Source organism: Ochotona curzoniae, unplaced genomic scaffold, assembly GCF_017591425.1.
Source record: "Ochotona curzoniae isolate NIBS_2020 unplaced genomic scaffold, NIBS_Ocur_1.0 scaffold_4701, whole genome shotgun sequence".
Taxonomy (NCBI): domain Eukaryota; kingdom Metazoa; phylum Chordata; class Mammalia; order Lagomorpha; family Ochotonidae; genus Ochotona; species Ochotona curzoniae.
The window spans coordinates 56026585-56054359 of NW_024467122.1; the positions used below are offsets into that span (position 1 = coordinate 56026585).

Below are 27775 nucleotides of genomic sequence, written 5' to 3' on the forward strand. Positions count from 1 at the left end.
TAGCTGGGTCATATGGCAGGTTTATTTGCAATTTTCCAAGCACCCTCCATACTGATTTCCACAGTGGTTGTACTAGCCTACACTCCCACCAGCAGTGAAGGAGGGTGCCTTTCTCCCCACATCCATGCCAGCAAGTGTTGTTTAGTTGAGTTCTGAATGTAGGTCAGTCTCACTGCAGTTAGATGGTACCTCAACATGGTTTTCATTTGTATCTCTCTTATGGCTAGGGAGCCTGAGCATCTTTTCATATGTCTGTTAGCCATTTGAATCTGTTCTTTTGAAAAATGTTTGTTCATTTCCATTGCCCTTTTTGTTACAGGGTTGGTTTTCTGCTGTCGCTGGGTTTCTGAAGCTCTTTGTAAATCCTGGATATTAGACCTCTATCACTTGTGTAGTGTGCAGAAATTTTCTCCCATTCTGTCGGTTCCTTCTTTACTTTGTTAATTGTTTCTTTTGCTGTACAGAAGCTTTTTAGTTTGATATAGTCCCATTTGTTCATTTTGGATTTGTTTGCCTTTGCTTTGGGTGTCTTTTCTACAAAGCCTTTCCCTGTTCCTATATCTTGGTGTGTGCTTCCTATATTTTCCTTTAATAGTTTGATGGTTTCTGAGTGTAGATTTAGGTCCTTGATCCATTTAGAGCTGATTTTTGTATAATGTGACAGATGTGGGTCTTGCTTTTTAATTCTGCATGCTGCTATCCAGTTGTCCCAACGACATCTGTTGAATAGACCAGGATTTTTGCCTGGGTTGTTTTCAGTTTTCTTGTCAAAGATTAGTTGACTGTGTATGTGTGGGCTCGCTTCTGGTGTTTCTATTCTGTTTCACTGATCTTCTTCTCTGTTTCTGTACCAGTACCAGACTGTTTTGATAACCACTGCTCTGTAGTATGTTTTGAGGTCTGGAATTGTGATTCCTCCAGCTTGATTTCTATTTTTCAAGGTAGATTTAGCTATCTGTGATGTTTTGTGATTCCAGATGAACTTTTGTATCATCTTTTCTATTTCTGAGAAGAATGTTGTTGGGATTTTGATTGGGATTGCAATGAATCTGTATATTGCTTTTGGTAATATGGTCATTTTGATAATGTTGATCCTGCCAATCTAGGAACATGGTAAGATTCTCCATTTGTCAAGGTCTTCTTCTATTTCCTTTTTTAAAGAGGTCTTTCACATATTTAGTTAGTTTAATTCCTAGGTATTTAACATATCTTTCCTCTATTTTAAAGGGGACTGTACTTACAATTTCTTTCTCATCCATGGAATTATTTGTATACACTAGTGCCATAGATTTGTGTTAATTAATTTTGTATCCTGCTACTCTGCCAAAGTCTCTTATGAGTTCTAATAGCCTCTAAACTGAGTCTTTTGGTTCTCCTATGTAGAGAATCTCCTATGTAGAGAATCATGTCATCTGCAAATAGCGATAATTTCAATTCCTCATTTCCAATTTATATTCCTTTAATTGCTTTTTCTTGCCTAATAGCTCTGGCAAGGACTTCAAATACTATATTAAAGAGTAGTGGTCATAGAGGACATTCCTGTCTAGTTCCAGATTTTAGTGGGAAAGCTTCCAGTCTTTCCCATTTAGTATGATGCTGGCATTGAGTTTTTTCGTAAATTGCTTTATGTTGTAGAATGTTCCTTTTATGCCTATCTTGCTTAGTGTTTTCAGCATGAAGTGGTGTTGGATTTTATCAAATGCCTTCTCTGCATCAATTGAAAGGATCATATGGCTTTTATTTTTCAATTTGTTGATGTGATGCATCACATTTATTGTTTTGAGGATGTTAAACCATCCCTCCATGTCTGGGATGAATCCCACCTGGTCCGGGTGAATGATCTGCCTGATGTGTTGTTGGATCCTGTTGGCTAGTATTTTACTGAGGATCTTTGCATCTGTGTTCATCAAGGATATTGGTTAGTAATTCTCTTTTTCTGTTGTGTCTCTATCTGGCTTTGGTATTAAGGTGATATTAGCTTCATAGAAAGAGTTTGGAAGGGTTGCTTCTCTTTCTATTGTTTGAAAAAGCTTGTGTAAGATTGGGGTAAGTTCCTCTTGAAACGTTTGGTAGAATTCAGCAGTGAAGCCATCAGGACTTTTCTTGGTTGGGAGGGCTTTAATTACTGATTCAATTTAAGTGCACGTTATTGGGTTGTTTAAATTGTTAATTGCTTCTTGATTCAATTTTGGTAGATTGTATGTGTCCAAAAATCTGTCCATCTCCTCTAGGTCTTCTGATTTGTTCACATATAGCTACTTGTAATAGTTCCTGATGATTCTTTGTATTTCCAAGATATCTGTTGTTATATCTCCTTTCTCATCTCTGATACTATTGATGTGTATCTTCTCCCTCCTGTTTTTGATTAGTTGGGCCAGTGGGGAGTCTATTTTATTGATTTTCTCAAAGAACCAGCTCTTTGATTCATTGAGCTTATGTATTGTTCTCTTGGTCTCTATTTGGTTTATTTCCTCCCTTATTTTGATGATTTCTTTTTTCCTACTAATCTTGGGGTTGCTTTGTTGTTGCATTTCTAGATCCATCAGTTGTAAGGTTAGCTGATTTACTTGGTGCTTTTCTAGTTTCTTGACATAAGCACTGATTGAAATGAACTTTCCTCTTAGCACTGCCTTGATTGTGTCTCATAAGTTTTGATATGTTTTGTTGATGCCTTCATTTGTTTCAAGCAATTTTTAAATTTCCCCTTTGACTTCCTCTCTAACCCATTGCTCATTTAGTAACATATTATTCAGTCTCCATGTGTTTGCAAGTCTACCTTGGTTTCTGACTTCTTGGTCTCTAGCTTCACTCCTTGATGGTCTGAGAAGATGCATGGTGTGATTTCGACTTTTTAGAATTTGCTTAGGCTTCTTTTGTGACCTATAACACGATCAATTTTAGAGAAGGTTCCATGTACTGATGAAAAAAAGTGTAGTCTTTGTAGGATGAAAGGTTCGAAAGATGTCAACTAAATCCATTTGCTCTAGAGTTTGGGTGAGTTCTGTTGTTTCTTTGCTGAGTTTCTGGTTTTTTGATTTGCCCATTGATGTTAATGGGGTATTAAGGTTTCCCACTATGATCGTATTGGAGTCTGTTTCTCCCTTTAAACCCGTTAATATTTGTTTCACATACCTAGGTACTTTGGCATTTGGCGCATATACATTTATTATGCTGATCTCTTCTTGCTGAATGCATCCTTTGATCATTATATGGTATCATTCTTAATCTCTTTTGATACTCTTCACATCAAAGTTTGTATTATCTGATATAAGAATGGTTACACCTGCATGTCTTTCTTTACTATTTGCTTGGAATTTCTTTTTTCATCCTTTCACTTTCAATTTTCTCTAATCTTGGTTGGTGAGATGTGTCTCCTGTAAGCAACAGATAGCTGGGTTTTGATTTTTGATCCAGTCCTCTAATGCATTGGCATTTGACTGATGAGTTTAAGCCATTTACGTTCAGAGTTATTATGGATACGGGGCAGTTTGGTTCTGTCATTTTAGTTATGTGTTGTTCTATGATTGAGTCTTCTTTTAGCCTTTTAGTGGGATGTGCTCCACATTTGCCTTTGTTTTTTGGTGGTTGCTAGTTCTTTTTTCTTTCGTGGGAATAGCCTTGAGTATCATTTGTAGGGCAGGTTTGGATTAGACAAATTCTTGAAGTTTTTCTTTATTGTGGAAGAATTTTATTTCATTTTCAAAAACAAAGGAGAGTTTTGCAGGATAAGCTATTCTGGGCTGGCTGAAAATTTTTCTCTTTTAGAATCTGGAATTTGTCACTCCATTTTCTTCTGGCCTGCAGTGTTTCCTCTGAGAGGTTAGCTGAGAGTTTGATTGGGGTTCCTCTATATGTCACTTGATTTTTTCACGTGCACATTTAAGGATTTTTCTTTTTGTTCAACTGAAGAGAGCTTGATTATCATGTGTTGTGGTGAAGTTTGTTTTTGATCAACTCTGTTGGGAGTTTTGTAGCCCTCCTGTATATTATTTTCCAATTCTTTCCCCAGATTAGGGAAGTTGCCATTTATTATTTCATTGAATACACCTTTAATTCCAACTTCTCTTTCTGCACCTTCTTGAATTTCCATAACTCTTATGTTGGGCCATCCATTTTTGAGCTGGAAATAGGCACTTTTTTGCAACAGAGATTGCCTAAAAGAAAACAAAAAAAACCTACTTAAGCTGGCTGTGACGACGCTCTGTTTTCTATTCCTTCTCTTTCATTTGAAACACATTTTTGGTTGTTTTAGAAATATCTTTTCTACTGTGTCTACTGTGTCTGTGAAGCAAGATACATTATAAACCAAGTATTTCTCAGTCATCTGTGATAATAGGTGTTACAATATACTTTGGGCACTAGAATCTGCTAATTGTGGTTGAGCAGAATTCCCTTAATTTTCGGGGGAGAAGGCTAGCACCATAATGGCAGGTCTTCTATATATTCCCTACAATTATTTATTTAGTTTTGTTTCAGTGCAGTTTTTTTTCAGTGCAGTTTTGTCACAAAGACCAGGAATGGGAAGCATTCATTTTACAAACATTTATTGAGCCTCTACCATGTGCCCAATCCTATTAGCTGCTGAAGATTTGAGGGTATTGACATCAGAGAAGAACCTTGGTCTCCTGGAGCTGACCTTCTAGTAGGGGTAGGTGGGGACAGGGAACCAAAACTCTGTGAACACATCAGAAATTGTTATCTAGTGATAAATGTTTGGGAGGATAAAGTAGGATGGAGAAAGTATATGGTGTGTAGACTATTCCAGATTGGAATTTTTAGAAAGAATTTTCCCCTGTAAATTGGACATCTAAATGACCAGAAGGGGCCAGCCACGTGAAAATTATAATGAAGAACATTTTAGGTCAACAAAAACAGCTATTGTGCAAATGGGCTGAAGGCAGGAGCCCTTGGGAGGTTCAGGAGGCCACTGAGGAGGCCCTTGTGTTCTGGAAAGGGGTGGGCTGAGATGGATGAATTTAGGAGGAAAGAAAACATTTCAGCTAGCAAATACAATTTATTACTCAATAGCAAAATGAAATATTTATTTTGCAGTTTCAATGTGTATGGCTATAAACTTTCAGACTTTAGAATCCATATCAAGATTTCAGAATTAGATTGAGTAATCCTTCGAGATTCATACTGGAGTAAACTAATGTCCCATAATCCCTGTGATATATCCTGCTGTGAAGCCCTGGATTTCCCCATGGATAGGATAGGCCACCAGTGGTTTTGCAGGAAAACAGCATCTAGTGTTATATTCTTTAATTGAATTTGCCTTGGAAGTAATCACACATGCGGTGAACACAGTAAGAAACAGCTCCCTCCATCCTTTAATCTAATAATTGCTCTCAAGGATTACAAGAGCTTATGGGCAGATGGAACATCTGATTGTAAAGTTAACTGGACAGGGAAGAAAGCAGTTAGGGACAATTTTTTTTTATGCGTATTACAGAGACCTGACAGTTTGCCAACGGGCCAGAACCCTGGATCTGGAGAGCATTTGTGATAGCCAGCCAGCATAGACCTGCTTCCTGTCCCCTCCACTGAAAAGGTGGTCCAGATCTCTTATAGCCTTTGGCAAGATCTTTATATTGCAATCGAAAGCAGATGCCCTTTGTGCCCGATCCTTGTGGTCTGAGTTACTACCATTCAGGGAGTGTGAGCCATGGCAGTCCCGCCTGCAACTTCAGAAGGCCCAGGCAGAGTCCTCATTAGGCCCTCCTCATCAGGAGTCCCGCTGTGAAATGCTTCCTCCATTCCACAAAGGGCCAGGATCGCCAGGGCCTGGTAATACGCTTAGCGCATACAGACTGTTTCTTGTCACAAATCAAAGCAGCCGTCCTAAGGTTTGATAGAAAACATCTCTCTGAACAGTTTCTACTTGAGAACATTTAATTTTAAAGATTATGTAGTCCTGAAGGAAAAGCAAAAGCGTATTTCCCAAATGGAGTATACTGAGTTTTATTACAGGATATGTCCCTGAAATGTGCTTGTGTAAGACAGACTGAAAATCCGGAGGACCAAAAATAACTGAATTCTTGATGAAAAGATACCTATTAGATTTAACACTGAATAGAATGCGTGGACTTTGGATGTAAACCAACTGAAGTTTAAACTCAAGGACAACAGGGGAAAAGTTTTAAGTATTGATGGATAATCGATGATTTCGTTAATTGTAATGAAGTGAGAAAATATTCCTATTTGATAGAGATGTATGTAGAAATATGTAAGGAGGAGATATGTATAATGTCTATAATTTATTCAGTATACTTCAAGCACCAGTGGTGAATCATAACAAATTTTCATTATTACGTTCTTATAGAGTTTGCTTTAGTAGTTTTCTCTTTTCCACATGTTTTAAATTTTTTGGTAAAAAAAAAGCCTTCACACATCAGAGCTTGCTGCTAGACTGACCTGTCAGCTAAGAGCACTGCTTCATTGTCGCTGCAGGGACGAGACTGCCTTGCACCTTTGGGGCTGCGGCCATAAATGGCAGTGGACTTGGAAATCACGTGATTTCTTAGTCCTTGGTTCTTTTTTTTTTTTAAAGATTTATTTTTATTATTTTTTCATTGGAAAGGCGGATATACAGAGAGGAGAGACAGAGAGGAAGATCTTCGGTCCGATGATTCACTCCCCAAGTGAGCGCAACGGGCCGATGCTATGCCGATCTGAAGCCAGGAGCCTCTTCCGGGTCTCCCACGCGGGTGCAGGGTCCCAAAGCTTTGGGCCGTCCTCGACTGCTTTCCCAGGCCACAGGCAGGGAGCTGGAAGGGAAGCGGGGCTGCCGGGATTAGAACCGGCGCCCATATGGGATCCCGGGGGTGCAAGGTGAGGACCTTTAACCACTTGCGCCACCGCGCCGGGCCCTAGTCCTTGGTTCTTTACAGGAAAAATGAAACTACTGTCCCTTCTGCTCGTTTCTCTGCTCAGAGCTTTAAACTTCATGTGTGAGTAGTTCAAGAGTAAAACTAAAACATATGGGATCCTCAAGCTGGCATTTTGAACCTTCCATTCCAATCTGAAGTTTTAGAAAAAGAGCAGTCACAAGCCACAGTTACCAAAGTCAGCTTCTTTCCTTTCACAATGTGAAAACCTGAATGAGAAGAGCATGTGTGGGATGACTGGTGCCATCTTGGGCACACACGCAGCTGCCACCTGCCCCTCCTTCTTTCCCACTGAGAGTCTGGGGAGGTGATGTTGCTACACTCTCCTGTGCTGTTGCTTCAAACAGTTCATTTTGAAGATGGTGTGCATTCCAGCATGGGGTATTGGTAAGACATTTTTCCCCTTGGGATATTTTGATACTCAGACCCTAAAATAAATCATTCCCTTTGGAAGAGAACTGACTGCTGGAAATAACAGTTCACATTGCAGTGTGGGCTGATTCACATGACCTGGCTACTGATGGAAGAAAACATGTTGTTGTGTTTTTGTTTCCACCTACATTTTACTTTTAACTCCTCCTTAAAATTTTTTTTTTTAAATTCACATTTGTTGCCAGATTCACAGCAGTTGCAGATTTAAAACCCAAGGTACTGTTGCTGTCTCCTTTCTTTAGCCTTCACACATTGTTGAACAGTGAGTACTAGAAACCCCACCCCCTTTTTATTAAATAACAGAGCCAATATGAGGGTATTTTGATTTTGAACTGGGGTTAAAAGCAAAGTCTTGATCACATCATTATCAACTGCAAACCCTTGCTGAACTCCTGTCCATGATGCAGGATGGGAGGAGGAGACAGTACCTGGAGGATGGCATGGAGCTAGATCTAGCAGTTGGCCAACTCTTTGCAGAGGCAGACTAGACCAGTACCAGGGAAAGTGGACAGTGATCATTAAATGATTACAGACTACCAGTGTGGCACGATGTCCAACAAGAAAATGTTGCCAGCAAACATGATCACAGCTTCTTGGATAAAATTTCAGCTAGACCTTCAGAAAGAGGTACTGTTTTTAACAAGGATAACTAGGCCAAGAAAAAGTTTCTGTGTGGAACTAGTAAATAAATACACATTCAGAAGCAGAGTGTATGCATGGTAACTACACACAGGCCAAGGTGGTTGAAAAAAAGAGCCCCACCAGGGCTGAACATGGCGAGTGCAGGACCTTGAGCTGCCGCAAATGCTAGGCAAGCAGTGCAGGTGAGAGCCGTCTGGCTGGGCTGCTGCCAAGGAAGGTGATAGGGAAGAGTCACAGAGAGAGGGAAGTTAGTTAGGCTGTCACTGCAAAGTGTCCAGGTGGGAAAGGAAATAAATTGGGAATTTAGATAATGACAGAGGGAAAGATGGTTACAAGATAGATTGAAACAAAAAACCAATCACATGACTGAATTTAAGTCATCCTATTTGATTATAGAGTAGACTAAAATTATGTTTTTTCAAAAATTAAAGAAAAGAAAGATGTAGGAAGGGAGCTGAGAGAAGGATTGAAGTATGGCGATCTTGTTTGTATTCTATTATAAAATACGTGAAATCTCCATTTTAATAAAAAAGTAGAAAAAAGAATAAGGACATTCATAGAAATCTGCATCATTTCACTGAGAGAGTTGCTAGCTGTAAGTTTTATATGTCTCATATAACTTAATTGAGAGCTTTTGAAAGAAGAGTTTTAATTCTTCATTATTAATTTATGAGCAGTGTGGCCTCGCAAATCCCAAGAATGGTGTCTCTGTCAGTCTGGCTGCTTTAACAAAAGTAGGATAGACTGGGTGTCTATCCAATAGAGATTCATTCCTCAAAGTTCTGGGGTCTTGGAAGTGCAAGATCAAGGACGTAGCAGATCTGGGGTCTGAGGAGGGTCTTTCCTAGTTACAGATGGCTGTCTTCCCATGGTGTCCTCGTAGGGTGGGCAAAGTGAGCATCGGTCGCTTTCTTTTCTTGTAATGATACAGATCCCTTCATGGGTCTCCACTTTTATGATTTCATTAAAAATCCTAAGTACCCCCTCCAAAGGCTCCACCTCCTAGTATCTCCTCATATAGGATTAGGATTTCAACACATGAAGTTTGAGGAGACAGGTACACACAGTTCATAGCAAATGATTATTCAGTTCTTCCACCTGCACCCTGACTGCCTTTTTTTTTCTCTGAGAGTTATGGGGCAGTGCTGTGTAGGGGAGAATACAAAGAGAGTGAATGCTCAGGAGGATTTATTGGTTCATAAGTAGAAATGTGAAAATACTTCTGAAAAAAGTCATCATAATTCATGGAAGAGCAATCTGGAGACAGACCCAGGAAAATATGCAGAAAAGGCGGCCTTCCAGAATGTTTGACATCCTGGGATGTTCAGTTCTGGCTGGCCCTGCGAGGGGGAAGCCAGGAACTGAGTCGTCTCATCATACTCTCTCTCCTCCTCATCGATTGCTCATCTTCCCTGATCTAGGCAACAAGGGAACCTGTTAGGGTCGTTGATGCAAGTCAGTGTCTGGGGACAGACAGCAGGGCAGGGAAGGGCAGAGCGTAGAACCTGGGCTGCCAAGCAGAAGGTTACATTTGTAGTTGGCATCTTCTTTACAAAATCTTGAGAGGAGTTCGAGGGTATATGGTTGGAGGAATTTCTTCATAGAATGGTAAAATTGGGAGTTGGAAGGACACTGGAAAGTGATTCTCAGCTTCATTTTAGACACAAGGAAATGCTCTATAGAGGTAGCAATTTGTGTATAGCTAGATGTCACAGACTTGGTAAGGAATTAGGGGTCTTCCATATGGAATAATACACAGGCATACAAAAGAATGAAATCCTACCATTTGCAACAAAATGGTTTCCCAACTGGAAAGCGTTATGCTCAGTGAAATAAGTCAAAGGACAAATATTGTATGTTCTCTCTGATACGACAACCTTCATGCAAAATACATAATGAACAGATATATAGGTAATCAACCATATACAGATTTTTCATAGATAAACTGTGTAATGGAGATTAGCATACCATCAGGTGAAATTATGTTTCTGTATGCATCTCTATTCCTGAATGAAAGGGGGATTCCTAGTGAATCAGTTAAATATACCTTGACATTATGATATTAGATTTTCTGCCTTTGCCTATACCTACAATGTCACGATGCATTTAAATAATAGAATGTTAAGCTTATAGCTGTCGCTGAAAGACTACACTGCAGTGCTTACATGTGGGGAAATGGTGAGAGGGGTAAAAGGAGGAAAAAGGAGGAATCTCTGTTCCTACAAAACTGTATCATGGAAAATAATAACAATGATGATAATGGTAATAATAAAAACTGACAGGTCTTTTGATTCTCAGCTTTTCCACTGGGCCAGTTAAATTCCACACATTTCCCCGCACCTTTCCCAGACCTACCATAGCAGCTTGGCCACAGTCCAGCATGGGTGATGATGGTAAGGATGTCTGAGATAGTAATAAAGGGAAACATGCAAGCAGTATAGACGCAGCTGTGGCTTAGGGCAAGTTTCTTTAAGCTTAACATACAATTCTGTAATCTGGAAAATATAGAAGGTGTCATGAAGAGACTAAGATCACTCACAATGGGTCACAGAGATTACTGCTAATGATGTTTTGCTGTGCATATTAGTAAAAAATGGTAAGGCACACAAATATGTGAATATGTATGTGCAAAATTAGTATCAGTTGTACATACAGTTTTAGATGTTTTGTCACCTAATGAGTAAGCAACAGCAATGATGCTTTTGATGGTTGTAGTGCAATTTTGCAAAGCTCCTCTTGTTAAATGTTGGATTTCTATTTTCTGCTGTGATAGGTAATTTTGTGGCACCTGTGGGTACAGCATTGGCAACATATACATTTTCTGTGCTCCATTCTGGTCGGGTACAATGAAATAACATGGCTCTGGGGCCACACTTCCCTCATCTGTTCTGCTTCTGCCACTTTCTGCATGTATGACCATGGGCAATCCCCTCCATTTTCCTGAGCTTCTGTTATGCAAGGATCCTGTTGCACATGGCCCAGTGCAATGACAACCATGTTAGGTAGTGCTTTAAGGATCTGACATGGGTGAAGTATGATGGCTCAATGGCTAAGGCCTCACCTTACAAGTGCCATGATCCCACATGGGCACTGGTTTGTGTCTTGGCTCTTCTACTTCCTATACAGCTTGCTGTTTGCGGCCTGGGAAAGCAGTAGAGGATGGCCCCAAAGCCTTGGAACCCTGCACCCACATGGGAGACCCAGAAGAAGCTTCTGGCTTTGATCGGTTCAGCTCTCCCATTGCAGCCATTTAGAGAGTGAGCCAGCAGATGAAAGATCTTTCTTTCTGTCTCTCCTCTCTGAAAATCTGATCTGCCTTTTCAATAAAAAATAAAATAAAATATATATATATATATATATATATTTTTTAAAATCTGGTATGCAGAGCACACAATACATGAAACCCTCTTCCCTCCTGTGGAATGGCTTAGTTTGCACCCATGAGAATGCATGTCTAAGTGTGTTAAATGGACTGAAGAAAATAGAGTTCCAAGCTGATTCACAATGCAAACAAAGGTAAATTCTACTTGCAAATAGGTGAATTTCAGCAATAATCGTTCATCCATTGAAATAGAGACCTATTTGAAATCTAAGGGGTTGTTAATGAAGGCAGAGCTGGAATCCCCCCTGTGAATGTATTTTTCTTTGAACTGGACTGTCCAGTAACTACTTCTAACTTCCTTCTTGGTGCCCTTCCTCCCCGCAGTGCCCATCTTCAAACTCTACCAGCGCGCAAAGCATGTCTACAGTGAGGCTGCCCGAGTACTCCAGTTTAAGAAGATATGCGAAGAAGCACCTGCCAACATGGTCCAGCTGCTGGGAGAGCTAATGAGCCAGAGCCACAGGAGCTGCCGGGATCTGTACGAGTGCAGCTGCCCTGAGCTGGACCAGCTGGTGGACATCTGTCGGTGAGGCTGAGGGAGCAGCATGGCGGGAACCTGGGGGTGCTGCCAAAGGATACTGTCTAAGCCAACGAAAACAACTACAGTGTGAAAGGTGGTCCTCCCCCACTTCTCATATGAGCCAAACATTCCTTGCTACGTGTCTGCAAGATGAAAGACTTTTGAGGCACAGCTTCATGGTTTCATGGGTCTTGCAGTTGGGGACTGTTTTGCAGGTAGCTCTTCACAGCACCGTAAGAGAGACTTTTACATGGTGGAAGACCATGGCTGCTTTGGGAAGGCAGCTTTTCTCAGACATGGGCCCTGTCGTTACTAACTCATGATATTTTAGTTACTATATAGCAGCTCTCCCAGAAACTCCTGGCTGCTGTCCTAATTACATTTACTAGTTCTGTTCAGACAATAGGAGTGTGTGGGGAAGAGAGGATGCTGAAGGAATCACTGAGCCAGCCAGGGTTTCCTGCCTTCCAGGTTTAGCTGAGGCAAACTGGGGAAATAAGAACTGAAGAAAGCTCAGGCTATAAATGGTGACAGTTGAGACAGAAGTGTAAAGAAGAAAATTCTTTCCCAAAGCCTGGAATCAGCCTCGTGATAATTGTGAAAGTTGAAGATCATAGAGTAGTGCGGTCCACTTAGGCAGGAGGGAGCCACTGTCCTTGGGAGAACTGAAAGGGAAATTGGGAGAATTCGAGTGGCTAGATTCTGCTTTGCTGTGAGAAGATAATGTAGTACTGCATGCAATTAGTAATGGAAATATAATTAACCACTTGGCGCCTGTGGCTTGCCTAGCTCATTGCCACACTCCAAGCCTGAAAAACTTAAACAGAGGAGCTCCAGTGATCACAAGTGGCACGTAGAGCCGGGCTTGTCTGGAGACTTGAACGCAGCCTTGACGAGAATCACTCTGCTGACGTCCGTGTTTTCTCACTCACTGGCAGAAAGCCTCACCGACTTCTTGCATTATTAAGGACTCTTTTCTGAAATATTAAGGGCTCAGTAAATGTCAGGAACAGTTATTGTCCAGTTTTGGGAAATAAGAGGAAGTGAGCTGGTTTGTACAGAAGCCAGGATGGAGTGTTTTTGCCTGGAGTAGAGTGGGATAGTCCGTTTCCCACCTGGAAAGCTGTGGGGGAGCACTTGCCAGCCTCCTGGAACTTAAAGGAACTACCGCTTCCTGGAATGGCGAACAATATTAGGGCAGCCATACTCTCGTGGGAAGAGGTGAAATGACAGAAATGATTTGAGTGCTAGTGTTAAATGCCATGGGAAAAAATGAGAAGGGATAGAGTCTGCTGATGTTGCAGGGAGGGGTCACCCTCTCTGAAGTAGTCCCGCCAGAAGACCTGTCCGAGGAAGAGACATCTCCCTCCCAGAGGAAGTGAAGATGTGGAATAAGCAAGTGCACTGGGCCTGCAGTGGGCAAGTGGCTGGCACTGGGGCGAGCAGGAAGGCCAGTGTAGTGGAGGGCAGTGAGGGAAGGAGCTAGGATCAGGTGATGAGTAGGGGAGAGTAGGGAGAGAGCCAGCCCTCTGGGCCTGCAGACTGCTGGAAGGACTCTGGTTTTGAGCAGAGAAAAGGACCAATTGTGAAATGGTTCACTGTCGAATGCACCATGTAGAAATACTCTGTGCAGTGGCTGTGTGAGTAAAAGGGGGATCAGACGGACTCCTTGGTTTTTGGCTAGAGATTCTTTTTTCTCTCAGAACCTCTTTTTGGAAGATAATTCTGGATCAGAATGATCTCTCAGCAGCATTAGAAATGACTGAGAGGACAGTAAGAGGTGAAGTGATTTGAACATATAATGAGTTCACACCATGAGTTCCTGACAAAGCCTCACCCCCTGCCCAATGTTTTTGCTACACCCACCTCTTTCTTCTTGGGTTACCCTGAAATGGGATTATACTCAGTTTTATAAACCATACTTTCATCTCCTAGCTTTGAAAGTGGCCTTGGTTGTCACAGTTTCCAGCATTTGAACATTGGGAGAAGTCATGTTCAACAGCGAGACACTGGGTGTGTAGCGTATCATATAGATGAGTTCTGGCTGTGCTGCTTTTCATTGGCAGCCCTGTGATTCTGAACTGTTACCGTGTTCTCTTCCAGTCTGTGGGGATAGAGATACATACATATGTGTGTGTATCGTGATTTATATATATATCATGCAATTTTAGTGAAAAGATTCTGTGGCTTTTTAAAAATGGGTTCAAAAGATCACCTTTCATTTTCTAAACATTAATTGGTGTGTGGAACTCCTTTTTCTATATTGCAGCTAAAGTGTTTCTGAGTATGTTGATTCTCTGAGAAAAAAAAATAGTTGCAGTCAGTGTGGGGGAGCTAGATCCTTTTTTCATGGTTCTTTTGTTTAGAATTGTTAAATGTCAAAATGAATTTTTCTTTTTTAAATTTTATGTTTCTTATTTTTAAGGCTTATTTTATTTACTTGAAAGGTGGAGTTACAGAGAGAAGGAAAAGTAGATCTCCCATCTGCTAGTTCACTCCCCAGATAAGTACAGTAGCCAGGGCTGGGTGGGGCAAAAACTAGGAGCCAAGCTTTCATCTGGGTCTCCTCCATGGGTGTGGGGACTCAAGCATTTGAGCCATCCTCTGCTGCTTTTCCAGGTGCAGCTGCAGAGATCTGGATTAGAAGTAGAGTATCCAGGACTCAAACCAGTGCTCATATGGGATGCTGGGGTGCAGACGGTGGCTTAACGTGCTATTCCACAGTGCTGCCTGCCCCCCCCCCATGAATGTCCATATATAATAAATTACTATATAGCTGTAAGTGGTCTGAATTTCTCATATTCAAAGTTTGTCTTCTGGCATATGAAATCTGGTTCCTAAACTTCTAAAACAATTACTGTTTCTTCGTTGTCATTGTAACTAGCAGGTAATATTCTCAAAATATTCCTTTCAAATATCTCAGTTGATTTTCTGATTATTAAAAGATCGTGAGTGGCAGAGCAACCTTAGAGGAGGATTATTAATGAAATCTGGAAGTTGATGTTGTTCTGTCTTATAGTGAGCACATACTTTTCACTTGGATAGCTGTGTATTGTGTGGGGTTGAAGCCTAGTCTGTGCCTTTAAAACCTGTGGCCCTTTCTTGTGCATGTCTGAGAAGTGATGCAGCATGGAGGAGGAATTCAGAGACGCTGAAAGATGGTGGGGTGAGATGAAGAGTGGTTGAATCTGACAGGACCTGTGGTGGGAGAGCATAAGTTAGCAAACAAGGGGAGGGGATCACATAAATGATGGGGAATACTCTTCTGTCGTGGCTCCTTCTGGAGCCATGTAACTGCCTGGCGAGGTCTGGTGGTGGTGGTGGAGTCACGAGAACCACCAACTCCACCTCCGTAGAGCCTTGCTATAAGGCCCACCACCACCTCTGCAAATCCATACCCCCTCAAAACATGCCAGCATTAATGGAGAAGGGGTGACAGAGCCTGGGCAACATGAGCCGATCAGTTGTAATCAGAAAACCAGGAAAGAAGGACTTGATGATGTGGATTCCAAGAGGAACATTGCCAAGATGGTCTTGAGCTGCTCATGCCTAGTGCAGTTTAAGATTCCTCAGTGTTTCTGAAGGCTTTCTTGAGAATGATGGCGTGAAATGACAACTGACTGAATGGCTGAGCGGTAGGTCTGAATGCCTAGAAATGGCCAGAGCACTAGGGACACGTCCTGGTGTGTTCTGAGCTAGACTGCACTGCGCGTGTGTCCTGGGTACTTAGCCTGGAGGAGCATGCGGAGGGACCTCACGACCCAAGTGCCAGAGTGGAGGCAGAGTAGACATAATCACCAGTGCTTGCTGTTTTTCCAGGAAAAAAGAAGGCAGTACAAAACCAAAGAAGGGACCGGGGATAAAGGAGGAAACTGCACTTACACAGTTAGATGGTTGATTTTTTTGAAATTAATTCACATTATGTGAAAATTTGTGAAATGATGTGAAAAATATGAGAATTTGTGAAAAAGCATAATAATGAAAGAAAAAGATGAAACTTGCCTGACTATATCTCTTCTCAGTGAACAAAATGTAAATGTGAAGAAAGGCTAAATTTTAAAGAATTTACTGAGGAACACAAACCAAGTTTGAAACCAAAATAATTATGTGGGGGACAGTTCATTTGTTATCGGTTCCTCGATTTTACTTAAGAAAAATACTTAATGCCTTTTATTAATGTATTAACACTTGTTGAAATTAGAGATGAATGATTGCTACATTATTGCCCAAACTAGTAAGGATGATGATTGACAAATTTTAATGGACCAACAATGGTTACATAAGCTAATTTGCCTTGCCTTCCTTAGAAGTCATCCCACAGTGTTATTCTGTGGCCTGATCCTTCAGCCTTCTGTGCCCATTCTCCTGCTCAGGTCTGACTGGGGAAGAATGAAGTATGAATGGACAGAGTCTGTTCTTTCCCCATTACCTTAAGTGGTAATTTGCATATCCCACCAAGGAAAATAAAGGGATCCCGCTGGCCCTAGGGACCTGTTGTTGTTTGGGCTTCTTGACTTTGACCTACTGATAGAAATGTCATTTGTTGCCGCACAGCAGCTGCTCTTGAGTGTCTCTGTAGTGACTTATATTTCTAAAATAGACATTTGTGGATATTTTCGCGTACTTTCTTATGTAATTTCTTGAATATAAAGCTGTCTGAACACACACACACACATATAAACGCTTGCTTTGCAGGGTTACAGAAAGGGTTGCAGGGAGAAAAAGAAGAGAAAATGACTTATTTTCCATCTACTAGTTAACTCTCCAAAAGGTCACAGTGGCTGAGCAGGGCCAAGCCAAAGCCTGAAGTTTCACCTGAGTCTCCCATATGGGTTCAAGGGTCCAAGGATATGATGCCGGTGTTAAAGGCATAACGTGCTATACCACAATGCCAGCCCTGAAAATGTCTCTAACCTAACTGTAAGAAAAATTATATATTCTTTTACATTTATTTATTTATTTTATTTGAAAGGCATATTTATAGAGGAGGAATAAGAGAGATATTTCATTTGCTGGTTCACTCTCCAAATGGCTGCAATGGCTGGGGACAAAACCAGGAGCTCATTTCATTCACTGGTTCACTCCCTCAAATGCCTCCAAACCTGGGCTGGATCAGGCTGAGACCAGGAGCCAGAAGTTCATTCTGGGTCCCCTACAAGATCAATAGGGACCCAAGTTTGTGAGTACTTGCTTCTTAGAGTGCCCATTAGTAGGTTTTTCCTCTTTCTAGTTTTCAATACAGTTAGGTCTTTCTGATTTCCTTCCCTAGCTTCTGTGTTACCCTGTGCCTTGAAATTTAAAAATCCTTCATGGTCAAATCAGTATATTGAAATGTAGGGCATTTTAGTAGGTTCTATTGGGTACCTGGACATTTAGTTATATGGCTACATGCTTTGGCAATAAGCACTTTCAACCTTCATTCCTCTTCTACCCTGGCCTTTGCTCTGTTGGTTGTGCTTTGCAAGGGACAGGTTGCTTTCCTTGCTTTAACAGATCCTTCCTCGTGATTCCCAATCCAATTGGTAGAATGATCAGAGCAGGTTTTGGTTTTTGTAAATTGTGGATTGCCACTCTGCTCTGCAGTAGCTCAGTGGATATCTATTTAAAATTTTTTACTGTTCTGTAAGAAAATGCAAACATGGGAAGATATCAGTTGGCTCACCTACTTTTCTTTCTTAAGCCTTATGTGAGGTCTCCTCTATTAGCTGCTGTGATATGTGCTGAGGCCCTTTGGGCACTAGTAGGAGACACTATGGGCAGAATCACTCTGTTGCCCCTAGCAGCGCAGGCTGTTGACTGAGTCCCTGATGCAGAGGCAGAAGGCCACGTATAAAGCACTTACCATTCTCTGGGAGATGTGAGCTGCTAGGGCATTAAACCCTAGAGCTGAGGCAATCCAGCCCACTTTCATGTGCAGTGGGCAGATCATGTCAGAGCAGTTGTGGAAGACCCAGAATTGAGTGTATGAGTATTTACCTAGAAAGACTTCAGGCATCTGCTGTCTGGAAACTGGCAAGAGGCTCAGGAAAATAAGTCCTCTGGCACAAGTCCTGTGGGTTTTGCAGCCAGATTAGAAACAATACTCTGGGTTTGCTTTAGGTTCAGTTTGGAAACCACAGCTTTCAAAAACTGTTCAAATGAGAAAGTGTAAGAAAATATGCATTAAAGACCATTAAAGATGTGGCAAATTTGGTACAATGCAGTGGCATATTTTGGGCATTAGAAAATCAAGTAGGACGACATACTGTTCTTGAGAGCACTGCAGGGCCGGGGTCTTGGATGCCCACATTTTAGGGTCTTCAACAAATGCTACAGGGGCAGCTCTGTTTACTCCAGTAGCCTCCAGAGTTGAAGTTTTTGATGTGACAGCATGACAACTTTAAAAATAACCAATGAACTGTGAACAGGCCCTTTGCCAATGTGAGAACTCAGGATTATCCCTAAATCCCAGGACCAGAGAACCTTTTTAGCCTAGGTCTGTTTGGCTCGGTTTAGCTCTGTGCCATACACTGAATGAGGAACGGGTGGGGATCAGTAATGCTTATTTATTTGTAAGCATATTTTTCTTCCTTAAGCATCTATTTTCATTTAGAAAGCATATTTTAATGAATAAAACAGATGATGAAAAGAAATCAATTGAGAAAATCATTGAGGGGGGAAAATGAATTACTGGTGTGCAATAATTCTGATGTCCTGAAATAGGGGTAATAGTCTATTGATATTTTCCAGGAAGTAAAGTAGCTCATTTAGATGGAAAAAAGGGACAAAATTGTGTTAAACTAATTATGGTGTTTTTAATCTGCTACTAATTTGGAGTAAATTTTATTAGGAAGAATTAATTGGAAGTACATGGTAACTTTTGTTGTCAGGGTAAATTGCATCTTTCAAAGATGAGTGATCCTTGCACTTTGTATAGAGCCTTTCTCTTTGGTTCAGACCTTGGGGTTTGAAACTGTGCCTGTCTGATGATGACGAAAACTTACCATACTTGCTGTGTGGTAGTTGACATGCTTATTTCCATTCAAATAAGACACATCTCATCCGGTGGTGATTCTGACTCGGTTATCACACCAACAATAGGAGACCCAGGGAAAGGAGTTCAGACTGGTAGGAGCTATTGTCTGTCTGTTTCAAGATTTGCTGATTATTTCATCAGATGTTTTGTAGGACTATGGACCATATAAACTCCAGGAAATCATTTAGTTGCCAAGGCAACCAAAGATGGGACATGAAATTCAGTAAAGCAATAGTTGAGTAATTTTTAAGTTGATAATTTTGTATGGCCTGCAAAGGGTGTCCTAAATGTCTAGTGGCCCTTGTAAGAAAAAAAGGAGTCCCCATTCCTGTAACCAAGTTTCCTCAAGTTTAATAACAAATTATTTACTGATGGGCTTATTTGTGAATTTAGGCTGTCTATTCTAGGGGACTTACTTGTCTGTGCAAAATAGCCAAGCAACTGAAATAGCAACGGGAGGAAGCCCCCTTGTATTTGATTTGTTCTTATTTGAAGTGATCTTCTGAATGATTCATATTAATCGTGTCAATTGTCTGTTTTCTTTTTACTCCCTTTTTCTGATTTTTTAAAGATTTATTTATTTATTGGAAAGTCAGATATACAGAGAGGAGGAGAGACAGAGAGGAAGATCTTCTGTCCAATGATTCACTCCCCAAGTGACCGCAACGGCCGATGCTATGCCGGTCCAAAGCCAGGATCCAGGAACTTCTTCTGGGTCTCCCACTCAGGTGCAGGGTCCCAAGGCTTTGGGCCATCCTTGACTGCTTTCCCAGGCCACAAGCAGGGAGCTGGATGGGAAGTGGAGCTGCTGGGATTAGAACTGGCGCCCATATGGATTCCCAATGCGTTCAAGGTGAGGACTTTAGCCGCTAGGCCACGCCGCCGGGCCCCCTTTTTCTGATTTACCTTTCATCTCGAAACACAGTTCTTCAACTGGCAACTTGATGGAATCAAGCCTGTAGCCAGTTATTACCCAACATGGGAGCTCTGCTGACTTTTACTACTGGCAGTCAAATGCAGGGACTCAGGTTGGATGCAAGCAGAGCATTCCAAGTCAGGTTGTGAAACAGTGTCTATTTTTTTGTGTGTCCTAAAATGTTTAATACCACCTGAAAACCCTCCACATGTTCTCTGTCAAGAATGTGGGTTCCAAGCAAATCATTCCTTTCACTTTCTCCCTGTTTTAGGAAATTTGGTGCTCAGGGATCACGGCTTACCGGAGCAGGATGGGGAGGCTGCACAGTATCCATAGTACCTGCGGACAAGCTGCCTGGCTTCCTAGCAAATGTGCATGAAGCCTATTACCAGGGGAATGAAGGAAGATTTGCACCGGAGAAACAGAGCTTGTTTGCTACCAAACCTGGAGGCGGAGCTTTGGTTTTCCTTGAGGCCTAAACAATGTAAAAAAAAAAAACAAAAACAGAAAACAAAACTTCCAAAAACTATTTAGGGCATTTAGGAACTGGCAGAACTTCCTATGCCACAGTAAATGAATCCTCTTTCTGTTTTGTATTATACTGAACAGTTGCTATTATCAAGATGTATTTCCGAAAAAAAAAAAAAACCCAGCTGAAATCTCTGTGTGCTTCATGATTATTTTTCCATCTTAAAATATGATTTTAAGAAACCAATCAGAGCCAAGATTCCACTTGGATATTTTAAAGATGATTTACTGAGATTTGTAGATTTTAAGGATAAATGATAGAACACTTTAGACACACATGGATTGAACTTGAATTGAATAAACATACTGCTACAATTAAACTCCTACAATTGCTTGGTGTGTATTATTGAATATAGTTAATTTCTGGTTACTCATAGTGTTCTACTTCCTCTGAGGGGTAGAATTCTGTTGTTGTTGTTGCTGATGATGATTGTGATGCCTTATAATCTAAATCCATGTTTTCTTCAGAACGCTGTGAAAATAATACATGATTGAATTAACAGTAAGTTTTTCTTGAACATTGTATATGTGGCTGAAATTATAAATGGTAAAGATAATTTTTTTTTGCAAAAGATAGATTTGATTTAGGAAGAAAATCCCAGAATTTATATTATTTTTTAAATATATTGTTATTTAAGGAATCACTTTGTTTTGGCACTTGACCTATCTCATTCACTCAGCACATAACTTAGCACTAGAAGTCTGTTTTTCTCATATCACAACGAAATAGAAAATTATTTAGATGTTAATTTAGATAATTTGATCTGTTAACAGAATTTACTTGCTCTACATGTTTCTCCAACCCAAGAAACCGTTGTTCTAGAAGCCACACTCATGCCTTTTGTGTGTGTGTGTGTGTGTGTGTGTGTGTGTGTGTGTGTGTGTGTATCTATACATGATAACTGGATGAATGAGGGTCTTTTCGTTTGTTTGCACATGAATGTTGCAGCCAGTGCAGGACAGGTGTGTGAAAATGGTGAGAGCAGTAGGAAGAGGCTTAAGGTTGACTCTGGGATTATTGGTGGCATTGCGCACCAGTGTGTCTTCATCAAAACTGGGAAGAAATATTTGGTCATGTTGTGATGGCAGATGGATGACTTTCTTTCACGGACAGAGTACAGGAATATTTTCAAGAATTACATGCTAATTTAAACCAAATCACAGAGAGCAATAATATTCAGAAAACTGAGACACAGTGGGTTTTCGGCTTGAATTATCTAGAAGATTATCCCAATTATCCATTTTTTCTGCTATTTTGATTGTTTATTGATGCAGAGCTCTAATACTGGGCATAGTGATCTAGAGTCTCAGTTTTACAGTGTGCCCTAGGCAAAGTTGATTCTAATAGTTTTTAGAGGACAGCATACATAAAGTACTAGAAAAACAAACATTCTGTTCTAAAAATAAACTTCGGATGCATTTTGCTTGAGGAAGGTTAATTAAACTTTGTTGACAGAATTTTTAATTCTTAAATTCAAGATGTTTTTAATGCCTTGCCATTTTCCACAAGGGATTTGTGTTGACTGTGTAAATCTTTAAAGACACCTGAATCACTGTAAAAATAGAGACACTTGCCATTGCTTTGCTAGCTTGCTTAAATTTTTAACCATGTGATTCCTGCTTTGCAACAGATGAGTGAAAAATTCTTCTGCATTCCTCTATGCCAGGAATTGTTTTTGATTTCTAGCTTGAAAAGAACTATATTTCAATCCCACCAACACTAAGAGGTAGTGTAGGAATTCTAAGTAAAAACTTGTCTGGAGCCATTGGGAAAATTTGCTTCGTGCAACAAATGGACTGGTGAATAATCTTTGAAAGCTAGGGAGCATGTATTGCAAGAGTGTAACCTGTAGACACAGTGTGTGCAGAAGGCTCTGGTATGTAGTGAAGATAGTACTGACAACATGGTGTGGGCCCAGCCTTTGAAAAGCTCCATATCCAGGCAGCCTTTAAACCAGGGGATTCAAATAGGTAGTTAATGGACACATCTAGTTTGCAAACATGTATTGCAAACTGAATGTATTTAGAAAATATCCACATAATGTTTTAAAACCTTGGGGTCCAATGCAGAAGGTTTTAAAGAAGAATCTTGGTTACATATGGTAGATCTGACACCACTTTGGCCTACATGCCTAAAATGCAACAAAGACCTGGAGCAGAAGCAGAAGCTCCCTGGTCATATGAGGTATTCTAGTTCCCACAATCCTTTGTAGTTTCTCTGATATTCACATTGCTTATGATTATCAGTTTGAGAGTACTTGCAATTTACAAGCACATTTACATTTTTCTATTCTTATTTCTCTGTGACCACACAGAAAGTTAAGAAAAATGAGGTGTGTGTGTGTGTGTGTGTGTGTGTGTGTGTGTGTGTAAGTAAAGAATAGTTCTGTTTAAGAGAAGACACCCACCCAGGTGTTTCTCTACTTTATTTCATTGTAATTTTAGGCCTCTGTATAGGAATCTGTTATTTGATTCATTGGCACTAAATAAATAACTTTTGAGTTGTTGGATGACGCTTGAGTTTTAAGTGGAATCCTGACATACTGTAAATATGAGGGTCTCTTCTAGTGCTCATCTCTGATTGTATGACCCTCAGTTTTATTGTAAACATGCGCCTTTACTGTCTATTGGACAGGAAGAGATCCTTCATAGTAGATGGAACTTTCCACATAGTAAGAAGGAGCAGAAGAGACAGGGATAAGGAAAAGCAGAGAAGGAAGTCTTTTCTTTCCTTTCACACTAGGAGTCCTATTCATAACCTATCACAGCCTGCATTGTGTTTCTGTTCACTGTACCAGGAGCCATTCATATAACATATCAATTGGTATTTAATATGCTTGTGCTGAATTATCTATGAAAAATTAAATGCAGATTCAAACATCAGCAGTTTTTATATATTCAATAGCTGCAACTACATCTGGACTTTTTAGTTGCATAAGCTTGGGTGTAAATCAAATATTGATCATGAAACAGTATCCAATCTAAATAGAAATTATGCGGAGAATTATTATGTTCAAAAGAGAAACATACCAGTTTGTGTAGGAACTTGTCAAAGTCATCCTGAACTTCATAGGGTTTCTTCATAGCCTTTGCTTGGAGTCTAATTTTGGAGTAAAGAAAATTAGTAACTAAAATATAATGATACCATCTAATAACCAACATTTACAAAGATTTTAACATACTGGGTATTTGCCAAACATTTTACATGCATGGATTCAACTGTCATTAGGACAATCTTTGTTGTTTGTTTGTTTGTTTTTTAAATATTTATTTTTATTGGAGAGTCAGATATACAGAGAGGAGGAGAGACAGAGAAGATGATCTTCGATCCATGGATTCACTCTCCAAGGGCCATAACAGCCAGAGCTGAGTTGATCTGAAGTCAGGAGCCTCTTCCTGGTCTCCCACATGGGTGCAGGGTCCCAAGGCTTTGGACCATCCTTGACTGCTTTCCCAGACCAAAGCAGGAAGCTGGATGGGAAGTGGAGCTCCTGGGATTAGAACCGGTGCGGATATGGGTTCCCAGTGCGTTCAAGGCGAGGACTTTAGCCATTAGGCTACTGCACTGGGGCCGACAATTATTTTTTCTATTTAAATGATTCTTTGTACTTATTTGAAAGTGAGATTTATAGAGAAGGAGAGAAAGATATATGTGTTCCACTACCCAAATGGCCCCAATGGTCAGTACTGGGCTGGTTCGAAGTCAGGAGCCAGAAGCTTCTTTCAGGTTTTCTATGCAGCTGGCAGGGGTTCAAGCACTTGGGGCATTTTCCACTGCTTTCCCAAATGACACATTAGTATGGAGCTGGATCAGCAGGGACTCGAACTAGTGCCCATAGGGCATGTGGGCATTTCAAGTGATGACTTCACATGCCAAACCTTATCAAGTAGGAACTGCCATTCCATTTTGTAAATCAGATTACAGGGTCAGACAGGTTATATAATCCCTTCACAGTAATGGAACTCATGAGTAGATGATCTGAACCCAAACACTGGGGTTCCAAAGCCTAAGTTAAATACCATGTGGCACTCATCCGAGTCATGGTCCTCCTCAGTTACATGGGTCACAGAGTGACGTTAAGGAGTGACCGTGGAGAAAGAAGACAAAAGAGGCTGGCACGGGAAACAGCAGGAAAGAATAAAAACTGAAGTATGAGGGCATTTACTAAACTGTAAGCTCATTAAAGTAGTGCCATGGGAACCTGTTGTGGTGTTCACAACCAAGCGTGCTAGAAATGTTTGTGAAGGAGTGTATTGGTTGAACTCAGGAGGTGGCAGGAACTTGTCCAGAGGTCTAATGATGAGAGGCGACAGAGGGAGGGCTCGGCAAGGAAGGGTGAGACACGGGAACACCACCAGTAAGACCATCAAAATGAAAAAGGGAATGTAAGACTATTCATTTCATCAGCAGCTTTCCAGTGAAAAAATGACTTTTCCATGAAATTTGTAGGAAGTAAAATTTTCTGAAAATCCAAAAGTATACTCCGCTGAAGCAGAAGCTGGATTAGCAAAGCAGCAGTACAGCTTGCACTTAGCATGAGGGTGAAGGAGGGTTACCTAGGTCTTTTGGAGTTGTCCCTTCACTCTATTTCCTCAACCTGAATTCCTTCCTCACTTCAATTATTATCCTCTAGGTAATAATCTGTCCTTCCATTTTTATCCCCCGCGAATCTCTGGTGCCCTAATCTTCTTGGGTTACACAGAGACCTCTGCCTGTGCTTCATCTCACTTCTAGAGCAGTGCATCTTCCAATACACTGTTTTAATTTATAGTCTGTCTTTTTTTAAAGTAGCAGTTTTATTGAGACATGAGTCTTATACTATAAAGTTCACCCTTTTAATGTGTCCAATGGTTTTAGAATATTTACCAAGTTCTGCGGCCACTGTCACTATCTAATCCTCCTTTCTTTGATTGCCTTTCATTTTTAGGAATACATGTTTTGGAAGATGACAGATGAAAGCTTATTTGCCAGGCAAGTTTCACAAGCACATAGGATTTATATAACTGATAAGATTTGTTTTTCTCTTCACTTTCTCCAACATTGCACCATTATATAAAACATACATGAATGTTTCCTGGGAGTTACCCTGAGAAACAGCCTATTCTTCTGCATGCCTTTGTGGCGAGAAAAAATCTGTCCTGTGCGGCTTTGTGTGAAAACTTGTAAGAATCACCTAAAATTGGACCTTAAAATTTGAGTGTGGGATTTCTGGTCAACGTGAGATAAGACTATAAAATAGTGGGTTGGCTCTTCTCATATGATAAACTAGTTTACTAGGTTCCAAAATAGTATTTACAAATATGACATATGAGATTGGCTCAAAGTTATAGTTTCCCAAGCGGACTTTTTTAAAGTGCTCGTCTGATACTTATTCTTGTGCATGTGTGTGTGTGTTGGAACAAGTAGGTTGTTTTCAATACTTTGTAGTTTTCATTTTTAATCCTCAATTTATTTTTATTTATTTTTTTTTAAAGATTTATTTTTATTATTTTTTCATTGGAAAGGCAGATATACAGAGAGGAGAGACAGAGAGGAAGATCTTCCGTCCGATGATTCACTCCCCAAGTGAGCGCAACGGGCCGATACTATGCCGATCCGAAGCCAGGAGCCTCTTCCGGGTCTCCCACGCGGGTGCAGGGTCCCAAAGCTTTGGGCTGTCCTCGACTGCCTTCCCAGGCCACAGGCAGGGAGCTGGAAGGGAAGCAGGGCTGCCGGGATTAGAACCGGCGCCCATATGGGATCCCGGGCGTGCAAGGTGAGGACCTTTAACCACTTGCGCCACCGCGCCGGGCCCTAATCCTCAATTTATAAAAAAAAATTAAATAGGCTCAATTTCCCTTGCTTCATTGAGGAAAAATGTTTGGATGTGTAGAGGAAGCAGAAAGGAACAAGGAAGTAGCCCAGGAAAGACCAACTAAATATGTTGTTTTTCTAGCTTACATCTTCCCTGGGGTAAGACCAGGTTGTGGGTTTATTTTATGTCCCATGGCTAGAGGAGTGAAAATAGCTGATGACAATTTTTAACAATTAAAACAGCAAGATAGGCGATTTTTCATGGTAAAAAAATTTTTAGTGTTATTCCTGATGAATAAGTAGAAAATCCATTTTGCAGGTATTATAGTTGATGTAGTTTTACATAATGAACCGGTGCTGTAATGCAACAAATCATTAAATTAAAATGACTGAGAATTACAAATTTGAATTCAAAACAAACCTGTCTAGCTCTTTGTCAATTCTTTCCTGTCGCTGTTTTAGGAGTTTTATTTCTTCATTAATTCTTTGCTTTTCTCTGTAAAATCAACATCTTGGTGTTACACATTAAAATAGGCAACCTTAACTTGGAAAGAATAAATGGGCATCTTACTGATGCCTGGATGAAGAATCACCCAGCACATTCCCTCGCTGAGACATGTACCCACAGCATTGTCCAAAACACCTGATTATGGCCTGAACTCCATCTTCCTGTTTCCCTGGACTCCTCTAGAAGGATATCCACCCCATTTCTTCCCCCTAAGCTTAGGAAGTGTAAGGGAAGTATTCATATGTGTGTGGCTTGGAAGGGGACTGGGCACCCATTGACAGCAGAGGATCTGAATTGTACCTAGCTGGCTGTCCTCCACTTGCATCTCTTAGATGTGTTTTCTGACCTGCCATGATATCCAAAGGGGAGAAAACCCAAGCATAATAAAGTGGCTGGGTAGTTGCCTTGAGGCGGACTGAAGAACTGGATTCTGCTACTTTTATTCTTACACAAAAACGAATGGATTATTGGCTCATTAACCCACCCACAACTTTCTAGCACACCAGAGCACCATGATTTACTACAAGCAGTTATTAAAATGAAACACAAAAACCATGAACATGTTCTCCAAGAAAACACTATGTAAAAGACCCACCTGTCTTGTGTTCTTCAGCACACAAGCAGCGGAGCTTCTACCAAGCTCCAGGGAACTTTTACTCACACCCTCTTTCTTCTGTTCTTCCAGGGCTGATCCTGTACATGGATTATAGTCTATAACCTGTATCCATTATGCTGTATTATCAGCATAACTTCCATCCTTCCTTTCTTTGGTTCCTGACACTTACAATGCTATAATAGTGCATCATTCACCTAAAAACAATCTCTTAATCTGTGAGATGCTTAGAAATAACTTGCATCACCAGCAAAATAAGCAGCTTCATTTAGATCATTTCTATGATTACTTCCAGCACTTAAAACAATTACTTTATATTTAATGAAAGTATGGTATTAACTTACATCCTGAATTCCTTGTAGTTCCTTTCAAATTGTGTTTTTGACTCCTTGATAATTTCACAGTATGTTGGAGCAGGCAACGTATGGGGCTCATGGTTAAGGAAAGATTTCTAATGCACAAGATTTTAAAGAGGCAAACAGTATTCCCTTTACAGGAGAACCCAGATGACCACCTAGCCTGGGCTTCCATGTCATGT

At 40.6% G+C, this 27775-nt stretch overlaps 1 protein-coding gene and 1 long non-coding RNA gene across 4 annotated transcripts in view; one reads left to right on the top strand and one right to left on the bottom strand.

Moving 5' to 3' along the window:
- The window catches only part of GALK2 (galactokinase 2), a 121657-nt gene extending 101015 nt beyond the window's left edge, over positions 1 to 20642 (top strand). For all 3 annotated transcript variants that reach the window (XM_040968645.1, XM_040968646.1, XM_040968644.1), the window contains 2 exons: positions 11668 to 11869; positions 20066 to 20642. In XM_040968645.1, the coding sequence (XP_040824579.1) occupies positions 11668 to 11869; positions 20066 to 20273 (410 nt within the window). In that variant the 3' untranslated portion in view covers positions 20274 to 20642. The remainder of the gene's footprint in view (positions 1 to 11667; positions 11870 to 20065) is intronic.
- Positions 20532 to 27743, bottom strand: LOC121148548. Its single transcript, XR_005882566.1, has 4 exons — positions 27582 to 27743; positions 26538 to 26612; positions 23353 to 23422; positions 20532 to 20794 (listed from the first exon to the last, which is right to left on the bottom strand). It is a non-coding gene; the product is annotated as an uncharacterized LOC121148548 (long non-coding RNA).
- Positions 27744 to 27775: the final 32 nt, after the last annotated feature.